At 39.6% G+C, this 20,279-nt stretch overlaps 1 protein-coding gene across 4 annotated transcripts in view; it reads right to left on the bottom strand.

The window, feature by feature from the left end:
• The window catches only part of RTN4IP1 (reticulon 4 interacting protein 1), a 25,815-nt gene that overhangs the window by 3,681 nt on the left and 1,855 nt on the right, over positions 1–20,279 (bottom strand). The window contains exons 1-9 of one of the 4 annotated variants that reach the window (XM_017739496.1): positions 20,165–20,273; positions 18,807–18,958; positions 17,946–18,014; positions 17,585–17,709; positions 12,201–12,249; positions 10,594–10,730; positions 8,320–8,503; positions 6,903–6,995; positions 5,881–6,168 (exon numbers count right to left, since the gene is read on the bottom strand). In XM_017739496.1, the coding sequence (XP_017594985.1) occupies positions 6,130–6,168; positions 6,903–6,995; positions 8,320–8,503; positions 10,594–10,730; positions 12,201–12,249; positions 17,585–17,709; positions 17,946–18,014; positions 18,807–18,958; positions 20,165–20,252 (936 nt within the window). In that variant the 5' untranslated portion in view covers positions 20,253–20,273 and the 3' untranslated portion in view covers positions 5,881–6,129. Of the gene's footprint in view, positions 1–5,880; positions 6,246–6,902; positions 6,996–8,319; positions 8,504–10,593; positions 10,731–12,200; positions 12,250–17,584; positions 17,710–17,945; positions 18,015–18,806; positions 18,959–20,164; positions 20,274–20,279 lie in introns of those variants that run through there. The other 3 variants (XM_017739495.1, XM_008637750.2, XM_017739497.1) reach the window with 3 other exon arrangements.

Below are 20,279 nucleotides of genomic sequence, written 5' to 3' on the forward strand. Positions count from 1 at the left end.
AGGAACACACTCCTACTCATGACAAATTCAGGCCCATCCTTGGAGGTCTCACTTTCTGCGGTAACAAGGACACAGTTTGAATTTATCAGGAAGGGACAAGTGAAAAAACATGAAAGGAATGGAGACGGCTTTGACCCTCATAGTAGTAACAAGTCGCTCCAGCGCGTGGAGCTCTTTCCTGCCACTGGAGGGGGAGCGAGAGCCTTGAAATTCTCAGGAGAGCGACGAACTGAGCGCAAGCCTAGTTCAAAGCGCGGAAGAACAAAAGTGCCCTCACTCAAAGGACAGTGACAGTGCACTGGCTCTCCCCCAGGTCTGCAAAGGATGCCCGTGTCAGAGCTGCCGGGCAGCCTTGCTTGGGTGACTGCCTCCCTCCCTCCCAGCTGCTGCTTCCCACAGCACATCCCCTTCCTATGCCTTGCTGAGGCTGCTCAGGCTCCCGTACGGCACCCCGCAGGAAAGGTACTTGTATGTGCACAGAACAAAAGCTGGGATGTGCTCCACCAGACATCAAAATCCTCCTGAGGGCTTCCTGGAATGGAAAAGACCTGCCTGCTGTTTTGACTAGCTGAGTTAAAAGACAAAGGCCATATTCCTCCAGAAATTACCACCGTGCCTAAATGCGGTCTGTGAGCACAAAGGCAGAGCTCGATAGTCTCCTTTGGCCTTTAGTGAGTCTCTCATCAATGTCAACAAGAATCTTGAATAGAAATCATTAAAAAGAACAGTCGTTGTCCTGGAACTAAACAACTGGTTATCCATTTGTTACTTTATTGTCTTCCCATAGGGAAAAATGATGCTGTTTTGGGACACTCCTGCTTTAGCTGAGCATCTTCTCTGCTGTACTCATGTTCCACGCTCTTTGGATCTTACTCTCACCCCTTTCTTCATCCTTTCTTCCCCTTAAAATGGCATGCAACAATGTATGCTGAGCCTCATATTGCTTGCCAACAGCAAGTCCTAGGGTCAGCCCTCACTGAAGACAAAGACTGAAGTTCTCACCTTCTGGAACAGCTGGCTCTGGTCACATGTACAGGTAGCATTGCAACTGCACAGTACCAGCATACAATCGTAGGATGGTTTGGGTTGGAACCCAAGTCCAGCTCCCCCAGCCACAGGCAGGGGCACCCTCCCCTAGACCAGGGCACCTTCCACTAGACCAGGTTGCTCAGAGCCCCATCTTTGAATGTTTTGTAAAAAACTTCCTTGCTGTGTTTTTTATTAACTTGTACTTCAGAGAATATGCACTTTCATCCATGAGCACATTAAAGGACATCAGGTACATGATATTTCTATCCCAAATACCTAAATGAAGTAAAACTGATCCAACAATACACCCATAAGAAAAATGGTGCTGCAGTGGTTAAGACATGGGAATAGAAGGCAAGTGTCCCAGGGTCTAATCCCACAGCCATCTTACCAACAACTGTATTATCAGATCTTATTTGTTTGGTTATTAAGCCAAAGTACGTTCTTTCATATCAAATCTCTAACAGTAGCCCACAGGAATTCATGAGTATCATGTACAATTATTCAAATGCTAGCAGGCAAATCCCAGTTAAGCAGGCTATCAGGGTACAGTTCAGAGCATAGAAGAGGCTTCAAAAATCTCTTGTTTGTTAAGTAGCCCTGGTAGAACAGCTTCTACTGAACACAATGAAGAGCAGTAAGAAACTGGGACAAGCCCAGAACTGCAATGTGTGCCAGCCTAGCCCAAGCTTAAATCAACAGAAATAAGGAGGATCCTGGGTTTAGTTACGTACTGGACCATGCTGAAAAACTGTTGACTAAAGGAAAAGCAATTCATCTCTTCTGGAATCCCCTGTCAGGCACATTCTTGGTAATTGTCCTGATATTTATGCTGGTAATTAAAGCAATCTGGGGCAATGTCACCATATACTTAAGACAGAACCAACTTTAGTACAGTTGTATATAAATACATATTTACATATGAAAGCATATCATATATAGAGATTAGAAATTGGTCCTGCATGATCCACATCTCCTTAGGTCTCAGCAAGTTACACTCACAGCAGACAAGAGCTGCCTTGTTGACCCCACACTTTATACCTGCACTAGGCACAATTCCCTCCTACACTAGGGGGCTAGAGCTCAGAACACCAGGACTGACTTTCCACACAATATACAATTACATCAGGTTAAGGGAATTCATCTGATTAAATGCCTGGTAGACAACGATGAAATTTTTCCAGACCTCATTGTGGAGTATGTGAATTTACATATTCAAACCCTATCTCCCACAGTATGTGAAATTTCCATTAGTGCCCTTCACAGACACTTTGTGATGTAACCACACAGCACTTTCATGAAGAGCATAAGCAAGCTACCATGTCCTGGAGGAACAGGAGCAGCTGTGTTTTAATAAAAATCACAGTGGGTTTTTTTTTTTGGTGGCCGTGACAAAATGCAGATAGAGGTTCTTTTTGGAAGAGAAAGGGCTGAACAGAGCTTTTGGCAACCCCTCCTCGGTCAACATCTCTGTGCTCTAGCCAACCAACCTGGCAAGCAAATGCACTGCAACAAGAAAACACAAAATTAAAAGCAAAGCAAAAAAAAAGGTGCAAGCTTTGCAATTTAGCATGAAGAAAGATGGTCATCAGAGCAGGTGTGAGTGACTACAGAGAGTGGGGAGAAGGACTGATCTCTAGTTAATTTAGACATTTAAGTGCAGAAATCCCTGTACTTAGGCACCCTAGTGCCTTTTCTAAGAGAGACTAAAGCAGGCACCACGCGAGGGCGAGTTCTCAGGTACCTTAGGATACCTCAGCACAGTCATAAAGTCTGGAATTACTGTAGAAAAGGCCACATCTATAGATACCATGTTTGGAGAGCAGCCAAAGACTCAGTGTTACATATACTGTTTGATATTCATACAGGTGAGAGAAATACAGCAATAGTACAATAAGGGCCAGGGAAAAAGTTACTTGCAGAACTGTAACAAGATGAATTGGAAGCAAATCAATACACACAGGTTAAGATACTGAGTCCAGAAGCTGTGATGACCTACACTAGCAGTAGGTATAAACCATCTTAAATCATGGCCAACTCTCAGAACCCATGGCATGTCAAAGTGGATGACCATATTCATTTGTGTTATTTACTTCCTGGATAGGAAAGACCAGGAACAGAAAACAATTGAATTCCATATTTTAACAAGGTATCTCAGAGTAAATCACCGAAGCTGGATAAAGGGCATTAAGCCCACATTAGGAGATCAAGAAATTATGGTAGCAAAATGTTATGTGATTTGTTCAGCATTGCACAAGAGGACAGCAGCAGGGCCAAAGAACAGTCAGCATCCTGCCCTCCAAACCATAACAGCAGGTGCTAAGTCCAAAGCATCTAGTGCCTTCAGCAAAATGTATAATCAACACTACTCACAAATTACATTAATATAGGCATGAAGTTGTTCTTCCTGTGGGTGCCTGTGCTGGAACATCTATCTAAAAAGCAAACATCAGAGAGAATGATCTATCCATTTCATGATTGGAGACTGTTTGCCCTTTAGCCTTCCTTCTGCAAAAACAACTTTTACCCATCAGCCCATCTAATGCAACAACACCCTGAAGGAAAGAGTATTAAGTCACCAGAAACACTGCACACACACTTGTACTGCATTTAAATAGCACTGAATTAAAATGAAAATGTCACATTTCTGTTGGGCTGCAGGTTAACCCACATCCTATCATGATCCGGCAGGAACACACAACACACTCAGTGCTCCTGCTTATGACACTAAGGAGACTTCTGAGCCTGCCTTCCTCCACCAGGCTTTATAAAAGGCAAAGTTAGTGCTCAGTTATGAGTTAGAGGCTTTCTACCAACTTAAGTACTTATATGAATTCGGCCTATTTTCACCAAGGACTATATGACGTCCTTAGGAGGAAAATTCTGGGCAAGCAGCAAAACCGGAAATTGTCAATGTTAAATCCACAACACTGATCACAAATACACCAAATTAATTCCTAACGAGCCTTTCAGTGATGATGCTTCACCAGACAGCAGATCTGTGTCCTGAATTAAAGGCTCTGTTGATTTCAGTTGTCTTTAGATGAGAATTAGTAATTCACCAGGAACATTCTACCGTGTAAAGAGACACAGCAGCTTCTGACATGGGCTTCGTCAACTTATTTGGTGGAGCCCACATTAAGACAGTCCTTACTGAGTCATAATTAACTGCTGCAATTCAAACCACAAAAGGGATTCCCCAGGAGTAGAGAAAGTAGCCAGTATCTCTAAAATTTGTCAAGGAAATACTGGATTTTCTCCATGCCCACAACTGCTGCAGCAGTCTCCCAGACCCTCAGTCTTGCAATAGTCTCTTTGAAAGATGTCCAGCTTCAAGGCAGAGAAAACAGCTCATAAACTGAAAATGGTTTTACAATTCCCAAAACTGACTGATGTGCAGGTAAATTACACAAGGAAAATTATTCTCTTTTCCTTGTACTACCAACTCATCAAATCCTCTCCTTCTCCTCCCCATTAAAAAAAGGCTGTGAAAAGAACTCCTCCTCAGAGCTGACATTTTGCAAACCTCTATTCCTTGCTGCAAAGATCATCCAGGTGAAAACCAAGTCACTTTAAACAAAATTGCTTGTTGCTCATCCACTGAAGGATTGAGAATCCTTTTGCTTTCACAAAGGAACATGATGAACTCATCAGAACTAAAAATCTCTGTTGGTGCAGAAGGACTGTAAGGAGAAACACTGTAAAATCAAAATGATCTGTAAATGTTTCAGAGGTATGCTCTTCAATGCTTCACTGTAATATCTCTTTAAACCATCATCTCTTTTTAATTTCCTACGTTTAATCCCCCCTCATCATTTATTCCTGACAAAAAAGCTGCTCATTTTCAGGAGCTTTCTAACTGCTCTCTTATTCACACTTCATACAATCTCAAAATTAAGATGTCTTTAACAGAAAAGACTAACATTTAAAAAAAGCCCCCTGCATTACTCAAAAATATTCACTCAAAGGTAACAAATTCAACTACATGAACTCAATTTGCTGGCTTCCCCAAGCCTTCTTGATACACTTCATTGCTTTGTGCTTTTTTCTTTCTCCTTTATTCTCTCCTATTCAAACATAAACATTTATTTTCACTTACTTATAGGAAATTGTGGTACAATTTCTCCAGTGATTCTCTCCTGCCTTTTTTTTCCAAGCACCTACTCTTCTGAATGTATGGTCTGTCCATTTAAGAGAACTCTTGTGTCTAAACAAGAAAGGTCATAGTCTTATTAATAGCTGTCTAAATGGAACACAACTGGGTTTTACAAAATCCTGATGACAGCTCAAATGTTTACAACATTGCACAAAATAGAGTAAAATGCTGCTAGAATAATGACTCTGCAGACAAACAGTCTGACGTTAGGACCTGTTTGTGCACAGAGAATAAAAGACCAAGCAAACATCTTTGTCCTCATGATCATCTTACAACCAGAAGTACATCAGGACATTCATGTATGTATGACGTACCTTTTAAGTGGCATTGCAATTCACCTGTCCAGGTTACTAAGCAAAGAACACTGATTAAGCCCTATCTCTATTGCATAAACAGGTGTTTTCCAAGAGGCTTTCATGAGCATATTCTGCATTTGTTTTGCATACAAGCTAGGAGAAGAACACAAAACAAATTGCAACTGGCTGAGAGCAGGACAAATGGTAAGAACAAATACAAGGGCATTTCTTTTTCTTAGACACTTATAATTTAGCAGTGTGACGGAATGCAATCACAGGATGAGGACCACCTTCTACAGCTTCTTTCTTGACCACAGGATTATGCCTATGGCACTGGACATAATGCAAAGCAGAGAACTTTTTCTTACCAGCAGCACTGAGATGGCAAAGTAGAAGCAATCAGATCTTAAGTACAACAGCAGTTTATTTACTCTTTTCCAAACTCCGGAACATATTGCATACCAAAAGAAAGGGGATCAACACTCTGAGAAATCTAAATTTTACTAATATGCACAAATTTTGAGCACAAGATGGCAGTTCACATACTGGAATTACCAGCACTCATGGCAGATTCTGCTTACTCTTCTGCTTAGGTACCACACAGAAAGATTAACAGCAGTTGTCCATATTCTCTACTCTTGGATAATTTCATGTTGCCAAAATTCCCAAAGAGGACACTGCTGGGACCTGTATCACCACACAATCCAAAACATAGGAAATAAACTGTTCACTCCCACAATATATTTTGTAAGAAGCTCATAAACCTGAAAAGATCACAAAAACACACCGTAATCTATCTTGGCTTTTCCCCCAAGTCCACTAAGATTCCCCAGAAGCTTATGAATGCTCACAATATTCCAAGTCCCTGTGCTGAATTAGCACAAACATCATACTCTGCAGCACTGAAATAATGAAACACAAGATTCCTGTCACCACTCTGCCAATGGATATCATCTATTACCTGCAATAACCAGAATATTCTAGTTCTGCGCACACTTCGGGCAGGATGCCCAACCATCCAGGCTGAGCAATTTTGCATATGCAGATACACAGCCATGTTATTCTGCCCAAATGAACCAAAGGAGAACTCTTAAAACATAATTTTCATACAGAGTTCATATTAAATGATTCCCACTGGCAAAAACAAACAATCACTGGACTTTACTCCTCGTAACTTTGTAAGCTTTGTGTTTTTAAAGATGTACGCTCAAGAGGGAGAAGGCAGAACAGTCTTAAGGACCATGAACTCCTAAATTCCATGCAAAAGGCAGAAATCAGAAACCGGAACAAGTTGATTCTCAACTAGTTTTCCTCACCGTGACTCTCATAACATTTTATTTCCCAGTAGTGAACCCCATCATTTTTAAGTCCAAGCAGCATCTCTTCCAGCACAAATACGCAAGTAACCTTCACTGACATACCTTTCCAGAATCAACCAGTTCTGCTATTTCATCCAAATTTGGGCCACTTGGCATGAAAAATGCCCACCGATAATGGACTCCTTTAAGGAGATGCTGCAAGAAAGATCACAAAATCTATTAAAAAGTCATGAGAGCAAACTGAAATGGGAACTAAAATTAATGACAGAATCTCTAAAGAAGTAACAAGAAAAAGACATGGAAATTATATACTAGTGTCTGAAAAAAATGGCACCTAAGCACGTGGATTAAATGCACAGACTAGGATGTTGTGTTCCACAATAGGATCAGGGTGAATTTTGTGTCCAATTATACAAGTCAGCTAGTAAAGGAAAACAATTACCTTGTCTCTGCAGCTAGAAACAGCATTATTTGTTACATAAGAGAGAAACTATGTTATGTGTTCATGTACATTCACAAAGGGGGTGAAATAAACCCAGCAATGTGACATTTAGAACCTTCCACTTCAGTATCAGTGACTTCATTTTCCACCATCTTATCTGCCAAAGTCATCACTGTCCAGTGACAGATGGCAGCTCACATGAAAAGCATTTTGGGAAGATCTCACAGGCACAAGTCAAGAGCATCTCCTCTGAGTAAGCTATTACAAGAGTAAGAGCCATCATCTGCCAAAGAGACATGATTTTTATATACGGCATAGAATTCTCTTCATCATGGAAACACGCAATCTGAAAAATAATATTACATTATTTCTTCCCTGCCTTTTCATTTTATCTTTCTTGTGAAAGTACTGCTGCAGGACTTAAAATCCTGTTCAGCCAAGCCTTTGCAGGAATACCATAGCAACTGCTTGAAAAGCATTCATTTGGAGAGCGAGTACACAAGCACAGGGAAGAAAGGGAAACTTTCTAAAAAGCCCCACTGATCTGGCCACTGGCAGAATGTTTTAAGATCCACTTATGAAAACTAGAAAAATCAGTATCACCATCCAGACACATGAACACAAAAGAGATGAAAGACTTCCTAGCCACCCTCGACCACTCTTATTACTCTCTGGTGCTGGAACAGGATGAAGAGAATCAGTCATGGAACAATGTTTTGAGATAAAGCCTGACCAGCCTAAAGCAAGTAACAAAACTGCCCTCACTTCAGTGAGGCAGGGATTTGCTGTGTTTACTATTAAACCCTGGCTGTCAGCAGGACTCACTAGGGAGGCCATAGGGAAAAGGCCACAATGGAATCAATGGAAAAGGCACAATAAGGAATCAAACTTCAAAGCTCCCCAAACTACTACATACACCCAGCAGCACCACCCCAACACATTTCTTTCAGTACTTAATGACATATGAGGACAATGCAACAGCTGCCTCTCCATGAGCTCTGTGACTGACATCCAGGCCACAGAAGTAGTCACTAAAGTACTGCAAAATATCAAAGTACATAGGATTTTGTCAAATACCTTGAGAGTTTTGGAACCAACAGTGACTCCTGTTTGCAACATGCCATCAGCCACTCCAAGTTTGTCCATATTGATCAGGAAAGGTGTCACTAAGGTAACATATGTTGCTCCTGACCATTTCTTCAAGCGATCTAGTGCCCACTTCTCAGTGGATCCGCCAACATTATCTAGGATAAAATCAAACCTGCAGACATATAAAGAACAGGTTTAAAATCTCGATATGGGAAAAATAACTTCACCGTAATTAAGTTAATTAATAGCAGAAACCAGCTATACTTCACATTTACATGTCACTGCAATGCAATAAAATAATCAGCCTGCAAGATAGCACTAAGAAAGTCCCAGAACTTCAGCGAAGTCCCAGCTTAATGTACAATGGGATTGAAATTTACAGGTTATTGCCCATTCACTGTGCAGCAGACACAGGCTATTTAAAAAGTACACTTAAACTCCCAAAAGCAAACTTAGATGCATGACTACATTCTGTACTTGCTTAAAGCCTTCTAGAGCTCTGTCTCTTCAGCCCTCCCACAGAGACTACTGGAACAGTCTTGAGGTCTAGCTCTGAACAATATGGTACGTACATGAGTCTGGACTCATGCCCTCAACTAGGAACAGCTCTTGTACATGCTGTACTCACATGAAAGGCAGTTCCAGTGGCTAAAATTACGTAAACAAATTATTCTACTAACACTTATTTCCTCGCATCCTTTCTGTGACCCAGTTCTCAGCTTCACTTCTCCAAGGTTTTTTTGACCTCCTTATTTATTGAGGGGCCCTTTTACCTCTCCTGACAGCTCTTATCTTCACATCTACCTATTTAACATTGAACCTAACAATGCAAAGGATCTAAAACCTTCTCCCCATGGAATGGGTATATGCAGCCTCTGGCAAAAAGCCACAGTTTCAGTATTCCTTCTCATTATCCCAGCATGTGAGCCTGTAAAGGCTGAATTGGGCAACAGGGAGCTATGCACCTGTTCTGTTAAATACACAACTCATTCTCTTTTCATCAGTAAATTTTCAGCAATCTCCAGACTGCAACAGATACGTATATACACATACCTCTAATCTAAATAACCTACAAATATGAGGTAAAACACCTTATGCAAACTAAATAGAAATGTCCTTATCTCTCTGGAATGACAGTTTTCCTGCCTGTCTTCCAAAGGTGTGATTTCACATTCAAAGTTCAGTTAACGTAACAGTTAGCTGCCAACAAGAGAAGATCATGAAAACTAATGCTCCTGGAAAGGGTAGCTGACTATGGGTTCTGAAGAGTCAGTACAACTGAAAAGGGGAGGGAAGTAGGAGCATCCCTCTCAGTAGATCTGACTGATCAGCCTAGTTGCATCACTAAACTGCACCCCAGAACACTGTTGTTGATATCTCTTCAAAAGGGTCACTTGCTAGAATGGGTATTTAGCATTTAAAGTGTTGAGCTGCACAAAGGCAAATTTAGCACTGACTGCAAAGTCCATCCTGCCATACAGACAGTGTCACTACCCTTGCAACTGCCCTCAGGCCTGCTGACAAGTGCAATACAGTTAAAAGGCACATGGCTTCTTAGCACAGTTACCAATAAAATTCTCCCACAGATTGAGCAGCTTCTCTTCACCCTCCCAGAAAGTTAGCTCGATCTAGCTAAGAAGAGCACTGTAAATACCATATTCAAATACAAGTAACAGCAGACTACGTTTAAACAGATGGAAAGATTACAAAAGCAAAAAATACTTCTGTTCTAGAGAAAACTCCCAGGCTAGTTTAAACATAGCTGCTGTGACAAGATAAATGTGATTGTTTATCAGAGGCAGCTGTACCGAATGTTACAGAACAGAAATTTACTCGCAGTTGAGTTGCACAGTGGCAAGTCACTGCTTCATGATATAGTTGTTCCCTCTAGAAGATCAATTTTATATTTACCAGCTTCACTCAGGATTTCACAGACTTATTTTAATTTATTCATGCATTGTATATTGTCCAAGATACTTGGATGGAAGCTACAAAACTGTTCATATCACAGTCATTGAAGAGAAGCACGCGCAAGTGAGCTTGTCTCCACAAGCTCAATTTACTGGCTTAGTCTTACAATGAAATCTGTGCTGGGCATACTCACTTGCAAATTGCATTCAAAAAGGTGAATCTGCTTTACAAAACAATGCTTTAAAAATGGGGGGAAAAAATGAGGGAGTTCTGACAGAGTCAAGCAATCAAAGGGCAGAAGGTCTGACTGCCAACTCCTTCATCTCAGTATTAAGCTACACAAACACTCACAAGGGTAATGTTTTAAGCTGCTCTTCCAGATTTCTAGATTTATAATCAACCACATCATCTGCTCCAAGCTTCTTCACCAGTGTGCCGGCATCATGAGAGCAAACTGCTGTCACGTGAGCATCCCAGGCCTTCATTAGCTAAAAACAAGTATAAAAAAAAACAAGTCCAAAAATTAAAATTTAGTGAAATATTGAGAACAACTTAAAAAGCCAAAGTCTCATTATATTTATATAACAAATGAGCACCTTTAATAGGGAGTAGGGAGACTGTTCCAATACCAGATAATTTGACACAAATCCCACAGACAAAATAATGGCTAGAATTTATCAATATTGAAGGTGGTTGTGGGGAAGGAGTTGGTGTGAAGGAGGAGTGTGGGGGTTTTTTAATGCCACTGAAAGATACCAGGCCTCATGACAAATAAGGCTCTCAGTTTGCCATCTGAATCTGCCAGCTAAACATACACCAAGAGGTACTGTCCAAGTTGTCAATCTACCAAACTGTCACCAGAGGTACCATTAAATATTATTAAATACATCCTTTAAGTATTTCATATTACTGCAAATAGGCTAAGTACTAGTAAGAAGAAAAAGAAGGAAGTCATCTCTGATTTACCACAGGGTCAGTATCAGGTTATCTTCTACTCCAAAAGCTATAGCAAAGTAAAGGATTTTTGCTAGTTATTTATCTCTTTTGGCATCTCATTTTTTCATTCACAGTAATACTTTTTACCTTTATTCCAGATTAATTAACGTAGTTTATTCAGGATTGATCAGTTACAAATTGTAACTAGTCAGTGGCTGGTCAGCCTTTCATACCGACTTTATTACTGACCTGCTTTATTACTGACCAGGCAAATAGCACACCACAAAAAATTCTGCTGTAAACCTCTGTGCTTATGGCCCAGTAACATGGAAAGTAGTGATGCAATCACCCGGCTTCTGTATTTTTTATAATCTTGAAAGAAAGATGTTTCAGCATGACACTAATTAGAACCAAAACCCCCAAATTAACTGAGAGCATGAAAGAGTATGTTCCACAACTAACGAATCAACAAAAGAGCATAGTGACTTTCCAAAGTTTAGAGCTACTGGAACAAAGACAGACAAAAGGGCAGCAGAGCAAAGACAGTGAGGGAAAGTAAATCTAAGCCTCTGTGCTTTACATCCACTGCACACAAAAGCCTCATCACATCATTTGACCAACTACAGCAGTTGTGGTAGGTGATACGTTCTCCATCAGTTTTTCTACTCATACGCCAAGTTCTGTTCATATTTAGAGCACAGAGCTGACTGAAAGATAATGAGAACAGGCTACATATTTCAAGTCACACCATTCAGAGATTTCATGCACCCAAATTGTGAAATGTGATTTTACACACAACTCCTTTGAAAGTCCCTGCTTCCTACCTTAAAATAATACAACATAATAAATGGAAAGCAATAAATCTGAAAATACTCTACTTCTGGAAATATCAATCAGCTCGTTCAGGCAGATTGATCAGTAGCTTGCTATTTCTCTGTTCCTTCTCTCAATTCCCTTCTGTTATTTTTTTTTTCTTACTGAAATGCTTGAAGATTCATCCTGGGCATGCTGGTTTATATTACCTGTACAGCAAATGTACCAACTCCTCCTGAAGCTCCTAATATTAATACTCTGTAAGAGAAAATTAAAATATATTTAATAGTTCTTTAAATGAATTCTACAGTAACTATGTATTCTAATGTTTCTTATACATCTCTGACACTGAATTATTTTTAGCAAAAGATTGGTTTTGTCAATCAATGTTATTCAAGAGCTGTTAACTGTTCAGATAGCCAAAAATGTGACTTAACATTTGCTGATCATGTGTCCTGTCCCAAAAGCATTATCTCAGCACAGCCAAAGAGACTTCCTCACATGTGCTTTCCACTAAATGCAGGCAGTGGAGCTGTCAGGTAGTAGCATTTATATCCCTCAAAACCCCTGTACCTGTCCTCATTTTCCCAAACATAATTGTTTAGTTTGGGACAAAATCAATTAAAAGTCCTTTCTGTCTCCCAGACTCCACTGTCATATCTCCTAAAGAAAAAAATCACAAAAATCAGCCTTATCTAAGAGAAAAAGTAGTTTAGTATCACATTATTTAAGGAGATTGCGAACTACAGAACATATGGAACATAATTTTCCCATATTGCATAATGTTTATCTAAAAGACAAAAATACAATGAAGTACCCTTACCATCAACAAGTTTAATTTCTATTAAATTAAGATAGGTGTCTTTTTCTCTAGAAAAAAAGCACTAGAATTTTTCTAGTTCTTTCCAGTACATCTCAACAAGACCCTGTAAATGCCAGATTGTGGAAACTGGCACACAAGCAAGAAAATGAAGGAGTAGATTACCAAATTATTAGCAATTGAGAGTTCATTTTAACTGATCACCCTAAATTTCAAAAAAATTAAAACAAGTTTACTTGTGTGAGGACCTTACTGCTAGAAGACTAATCACTGTTCAAAAATTTCATCCAAATACTTTATTAAATAACATCAGAAAGTGAATTAGTAAGACAACCTTGAAGTTCAAGTTGCAAACAGTGCTGGAACTTTGGATCTATTTGCTAATTCTAGGACAAAAGGAAGATCCAAGATGAAGTCCTGGCATAGGATTGGGGAACATCATGTTTCTCAGAGCTTCTGTTTGCCAGAAAAATCTCAGAATCTTCAGAAGCTGATGACATTCCTGTTTTAAATCTCACAGTGAAGGATGTTGAAGGAAATTGCTTTTTACAGTACAAAACTGTACTATACAATCTGGAGTCTCAGTTTACAAAAGTTCTTTGAAGTAGCTTAAGAGACTTGGCTTTGGTCACACTATCCATTTTAAAATGCTTCTTCCTTTGTAACTGATCAGATTCTGTTCCCTCCCATTTCACAGATCCAAGCTGCAAAATTCAGATTAAGAATATGAAACCACAAAGCCTGCAGCTTTTAAATCTGCCAAAATGTACTTATCCTCAGAACCAGGCTTCTAACGACAGATGCCCGGAGCAACATGCATATTTTGACTTTAGTATACTTGAAAAGGCTCCGGGATACCACACTCAAGATATTGGGTTAAGCCCATCTTTATCCTTAAAAAGGACAGTCAAAATGAAATCCTTTCAAAGAAACCTTTTCAAACCGCCTTTACAATTTTACTCCTTAGTTGAAGGGCGTTTCTTCTACCACATATTTGGGGGAAAGCTGTCATCTTAAAATGTACAATTTCCTCAAAGGATTTAGGTAAGATTTTCAGTTTGGGGAGCAGCTTGGCTAGGACTTTTTTTATTCTCCCCTTCAATAAAAGCCCTCAAGATTCTTCACATAGAAATGCTTTCAGATTCAGTTCGTTCCTATGTTACATGGGCTATTTTCTACCACATCTTCCAATTATTAAAACTCTCTCCACACATTATGACTTCAAGAAAGCTTTTCATTTCAGAGACAAACTACATCTGCACAGGAGATCCATGTGCAGCCTCTCAACAGATTAGCATTTTTACAGCACTGACAATAGTAAGACATACAAGAAAGTCAGGGAGTGTTTGAAGGTACAGGACCTGGTAGGACAGTACTGAAGGACCACAGATGGTGGCAAGTGCCGAAGCAGGAACAGTGTTGTTTGCACTGCCTCAGGAAAACACAGCCAGGAGAAAACATATCATAGAAACTACTTGTTTTCACTGCAAGGGTGAGCTCAGTAGTAAACTGTAATATCTAAGCATGTGCACTAGGGAACAAATCTAACAAATCTTCTGACCTGGACAGAGATCCAAGAGAACCAGTTCTTTCAAAACAACAAAATGAACATTCGTACCCCAGGCTTTCCTCCCTTCTGACAACGGGACAATATTCACCAAGCCCCCACGGGGCTCCAGCAGTTCAAATGATCATAGGGAGCAGATCTCTCCAGATAAGCATACCATGAGATTTGAAAGTTTAGCCCATCTCCCTGGGCCCTGCTTGAAACTATGGTGTGGTCAGAAACAAGCATCAGACTGGCAGGACCTGTTTTGGCTGTATGTGCCCCCCACCAGAACACACTGAGGATGGGGAGTGGATGTAGAGATCAAGGACTAGTATTTTCTCTGGATTACAAACAATTAACAATTTTCAGTGACTGAGTTACATGCAAAATAAAAATTGAATAAATGCATCAATTTTATATAGTTATAAAATTAATGTATTTATTGATTAAATATATCAACTTTATTTAGATATAAAATTATATTTCATTTGATTATGCCAACAAAATGTCCCCAAGAAATTTATTCCTGGATCAAGCAGTGTTTACCCTATCAGGAAGTTTTACAACCTACACCCAATTTGTACTTCTCAACAGATAAAATACACAGATGAAAAACATACAGATGAAATAACACACAGACAGTGAAAAAAATATATTCTTATGATACCATTCAAATTTTCACTGTAACAATATAAACCAGGAGTGTACATTTGGTAGCTTACATTAACAGAATCCAGCAACTCTGCCCAGCATACATGAAAGTCTAAGATATTGCCTCTGTATTTACATAAAGACTTTTACTTAATAGCAATGTAAGCACTTTGAAGAACTTCTCAAACTGTCAGGTTTGTTTTTATTCTGCATTTTGTGAATACAGAAAGCAAGATATTTAAGCCAGTCTTGAACAAGCATATTCCCTTTCTACTGAAACAGGTCAGTGGCACATCTGAGAAGCTGTCCAGGTATCCACAGAGAACAGAGTCATTTTGAACATTTTGGATAGTAAGAACATTCACTTTTAGCTTGTAAAAGAATACTGACATTAATTACAGTGGTATAGAATAAAAGCTATGGAAAAATGACTGGAATTACAGTGAAGCAGGAGGGTTCACAAAATAATGAGAGCACACCTCAGGTAACTTGTAAAAACGTAACCTGTGAAAGTATGTGCAGATGGAGCAGATAATCTGTCAGATCAATGTACAGCCAGACACTGGAATAACAGCAAGTATTTGTGGTTAGGTCACACTAACGCCTTAAAAGAGGCAAAGAGAACAATACACACCAACAGAAAAATCTCACTGCTTTCAAGATGTCTTAACACTGCAATAAAGCACCAGTGAAGTAGCTTTCATCAAGGAATACAGGCTGCTCTGCCAAAATAAGACACATTTTTGTATGCATATACACCCTTCTACATAGCTATTTACATACAACTAAAGGAGACAAAAAGACTGACATAAAATCACATATGTAGGTAACTTCTTACCATTTATATGATCTAAAGAAATTAGGAAACACTGTATAAATTCTTGTATTTTTAAATTATTGACTTGAGAGTTCATGGAACATAATTTTGCACAGCCCCTTCCATGCATTTTAAATACCTTCCTACAAGTAATTTTTCAGGGGAAAAAAGGTACCATCACATAAGTAATTTGCTGCTGGTTTTACAGTTCAAAATTTATAGATAGGAAGCATAATATTTTTTAAGTACATTAAAATCAGGTTTTTTGCTGACAGAGTAATTAAAATTTTATTTGGAACATAAAAATAAATATTAAATGTAAAGACACATTACAAATGCAGTTTGAATTTTACCATTAACAATCTAAACACTTACCTGTAGTTTGGAAAGACACTTTAAACAAGGCTAGTTTATCAGTGTATCTTTAGATTAATTCTATTTGCATGTGAAAGTTAAGATAATAAAATGCCTAAATACTGAAAAATAAAAAGTAAGGTGATCTTAGGAATTTTGTTATTAGCTGGAAGTTAATTTCAATGATGTCTCTTTGAAACTCCTTTAAATTTCGCAATTTTGTTTTCTCAAAACATTGTTTATCTTTAGAATAAACAATTACTCAATATTTTCATGATGAAGGTCACTGTGACAGATGAACAACCACTCATTCAATTGTCTTCTAAAGATGTGGGTGAAGAATTTCCATAGATCTACTATCCTTCGCAATGTGTTGCATTACAAACTATCAGTCAAGATAAGAAGAGGTCAAGCATCCAGACTCCTACTGCCCAATAATTACTTTATGACCTAAATCTGTGATGCAGCATAGTAACTTTAACTATTATTTTTCAACTCCCATAGTTTTACTTTTGTCCTTATTTCAATTCTGAAGATCTTGCTATCTATTTACTCAAACATCCAAAGGTCAACATAACTGAAAATTTCAATTATCAGGAGAAAAATGGTATTTGCTCCAATCCTTCAGTGCATTTTTCATCTGCCATTGTCAGATTAACAGACTGATAAACAAAGTCAGTCTTTCTATTTGATTGGCTGCTCGTCTTGCACATTCTCCTTTTCTTGTCTGCATTCCTGACCTCATCAAAGTTCTGGCCTGTAGGTCAAGTAAGAGTTCATCAGCTGCTCATTTTTCTCTAAAAAGTGGGAAAACCAGTCTGTTCCAAATGGCCCACACATGCAGGAAGTGAGTGAACCACACCTCTGTCCTTGAGAGGGCCTTTTGTGAGTTGCCAGTATAACTGAGAGGATATTACATTTGGCTAGCTGTCCTAAAAAGGTGAAGTCCCTAGAAATTCTTGGAGATAACATCCTTAAATTCTCTATATAGCCCATACACTAGATATACACTGGATTATGACAGAATCATAAAATGGCCTGGGTTGGACAGGACCTCAAAGATCATCTAGTTCTAAATGCCCTGCTGTAGACAGGAACACCTTTCACTAGACCAGGTTGCCCAGAGCTCCACCCAACCTGGCCTTAAACACTTCCACTTGTGGATGTGGCAGCATCCACAACTTCTCAGGGCATTTTTTACCTCTATATAGGGACCTCATCTGAGCCTTCCTCTAAAGAAGCCTCTCTTGGCAGCTGTGTAGACAGAATCCATCATCCTCAGGCAGCTGATCTTTATGAATGTCATGGTATAAGTCTTTATCACTGCTGGACGTGTCATAGAAGCAGCTCATCAATATAAAAATGAAAAACTTCAGTTTTAGCACCAGAACTATTTACTTACCTTTTCCCACTACAGTTACTTTGGTTCAGTCCTCCCACTTGGTTAAGTGCAGACCACGCAGTGAGACCAACATATGGTAAGGCAGCAGCTTCTGTGTGACTGAGACACTTTGGCTTAAAAGACACCTGAAATAAAATTATATCTAAGTCACACAGCAGCTCCCATGTGACACTGAAATATTTAAGCACGCTTTACTGAATTGGAGATCGTGTATTGCACATTTTCAGCCACCTTCAAAACTAGTTGGAGTACAAATCAATACAAGCACTAAGAAATAAAGTTACTTAGATACTGAAGAAGAAAAATGCCAGTTTTTACAACTTTGGAGTTTTGTCTGTTAGCCACAGTTTTGAAAGTTTACCTCGTTTCCACTAGCTACCACGAATTCTGACAGAGTACCCTGTTTCCATGGGGGAATTGCTGCCCACACCTAAAACCAAATAGAAAACAACCATCAATTTTTGTAACTCTGTGCACAATTGTACGTACACAGAAATTTCCTTCATTAAAGAAACCTTTTTTCCAATTTACAGAATGTCTTCGTTATTTATCAGAAACCAGCTTTAGCTTGCTTTACACAAAAAAAAAAAAAATCACAAAACTGACTAAATGAAGGACTGGAGGGCTATGTAAATAAAATGTACCATTGCAGTGTGCATAAGACATAATTTTTCAAGCCCCCCAAACTACTCCCATGCCAGGAGAGCCCAGATTAGAGGGGCAAGGAGGGTGCAGAATCAGGATTTGCTGTATTAAAACTGGTGAAATGTGAAAGCAACTGATGAAGGTGAAAGCAAACAGTATCAGTATTTGTTTAGGCATCCGTGAAGTGCTTCTTGGGTTAAGCCGAAGTTCCTACTCCAAGTTACTTATGAAAAATAAAAACAAATCCCTTCTTGTTGGAATTCTATCTTCAATTAAAAACAAAGTGGCATTTTGAGTATGCACTTAGAAACAAATTCCACTCTTGCCACCACTGAAATGGACCAAAAACTCAAACACAGAGGGGAAATTAAGTTGCAGAAGCAAGTGTCTGAAAGACCATGCTTTTCAGAGAAAAAATGAAGGGAAGAAAATATTCTAGGAATTTACTGCCAGATAGGCCTTATTAAGAATGCAACAGCATTAAAAAAAATAATTAAGAAGAAAACAAATGCTGAACATCCTATAGTATATTTTAACTATACATTTTGGAAAAAAAATAAAAGATTGGTGGTATCACCTCATCTCCAGGTTTGAAATAAGACACACCCAGTCCACATTCCATAACAACACCAGAGACATCTCGACCAAGTGTTAGAGGAAATTCAGTCTCGCCAGTTTTCAGTTTCAGGGGATCCCGCTTCATATTTAATGCAGTTGCACCATAACCACCTACAAAACATGGAATCAACCACAACACATCACACTGAGTGCTCATTTATTAATTGCCTAATTCCTATTAGAAAGCATTGTCTACACGTAACGTGCCTCATTTCTGTTACAACTGAAGCATGCAAGAAATCTGCAATATTTTATACTTTTACAGATTTTACAAATAAAGAGCAAATGTAAAAAAGTATTAAGGCACATCTCCTAAGATGAATAACCTGGACGTCTCTTCAGCAAGCAACAGACAAATGCTGTGAAGTCTCAGAATTCCCCATCTAACAACTGTATTCAGCCTAAAAATAACCTGCATTTGAGCATGTATCCCCAGAGTTTGGACAACTCTGCCTAAGGGCCGTACCGTGCTAGAAAGTGTCTTAACACAAATCCTCAGACAGAAAATGTCCCATCACCAAACTCCCAACCATATACAAGGATTTTTAAAAATTCATTTATTAGAGACCCAAACCACAGATCACAGATCTATCAGAGGGCTAAATCCTGCTGATATATTTCCTTATTCTACTGCATCTGATTTAATATGCAAGCACTTCTGCACATGAAGTATAAGGTATTCTACTACCACAACTTCCTTTTTGTGTTTCAAACCCAGTAACTGGGGAAGAAAATATAATTAAATGTATCAAATACAAAGAGTCGGGCAGTGAAAGTGACAGATTTTCTGGGCGGGATGACAGCACGTTCCCAGATGCCAATTCACGATGGGCATGAACGACACGGTTTGCCTTCGGTCGCCTATGCCGACTTGCTAGTACCTCGGACCTCCAGCCCCATTCACCTCAAAGAGATGGGAAAATCCAGCATCACTTAGGGGGAATGCTGCTCCTTGACCGGGCAAGTCTCTCGGTCAACAGAGCAGCACCACATTCACTCAATTAACAGTTCACCCTCGCAACACACTCACACTTTTGTCAGTGGCTTTTTGTATCGTTCTCCCCTAAGTAAGAACTTGAAAAAAATTTTTTTTGGTATCGTTCTTCCCTGAGACCCTTAGAAAAGTTACGGTTTCCCACAGAGCTCGGGCAAACACGTGTGTTGAGGCACCCCTGGACACTGCCGAGACAGGTGTGTGCCGGGGCAGGACGGTGTCCTGGCACGACTCGGAGCACCGGGGGCCACTGGAGCCGCAGCCCCAGCACAGCCCCTGCCATCCCGGCAGCCCGGCCGCGGCTGCCCGGGCTCGGCACTTACTTCTCATGCTGAGGTCGATGGGGTTCAGGCTCGCAGCGTGAACCTTAATGATGACCTCGTTCGGGAAATGTATGATGGGGAACACCATGTCCCTGGTGAAGCGCAGCACCTCGTT

Source organism: Corvus brachyrhynchos, unplaced genomic scaffold, assembly GCF_000691975.1.
Source record: "Corvus brachyrhynchos isolate BGI_N302 unplaced genomic scaffold, ASM69197v1 scaffold14, whole genome shotgun sequence".
NCBI classification, from domain to species: Eukaryota; Metazoa; Chordata; class Aves; order Passeriformes; family Corvidae; genus Corvus; species Corvus brachyrhynchos.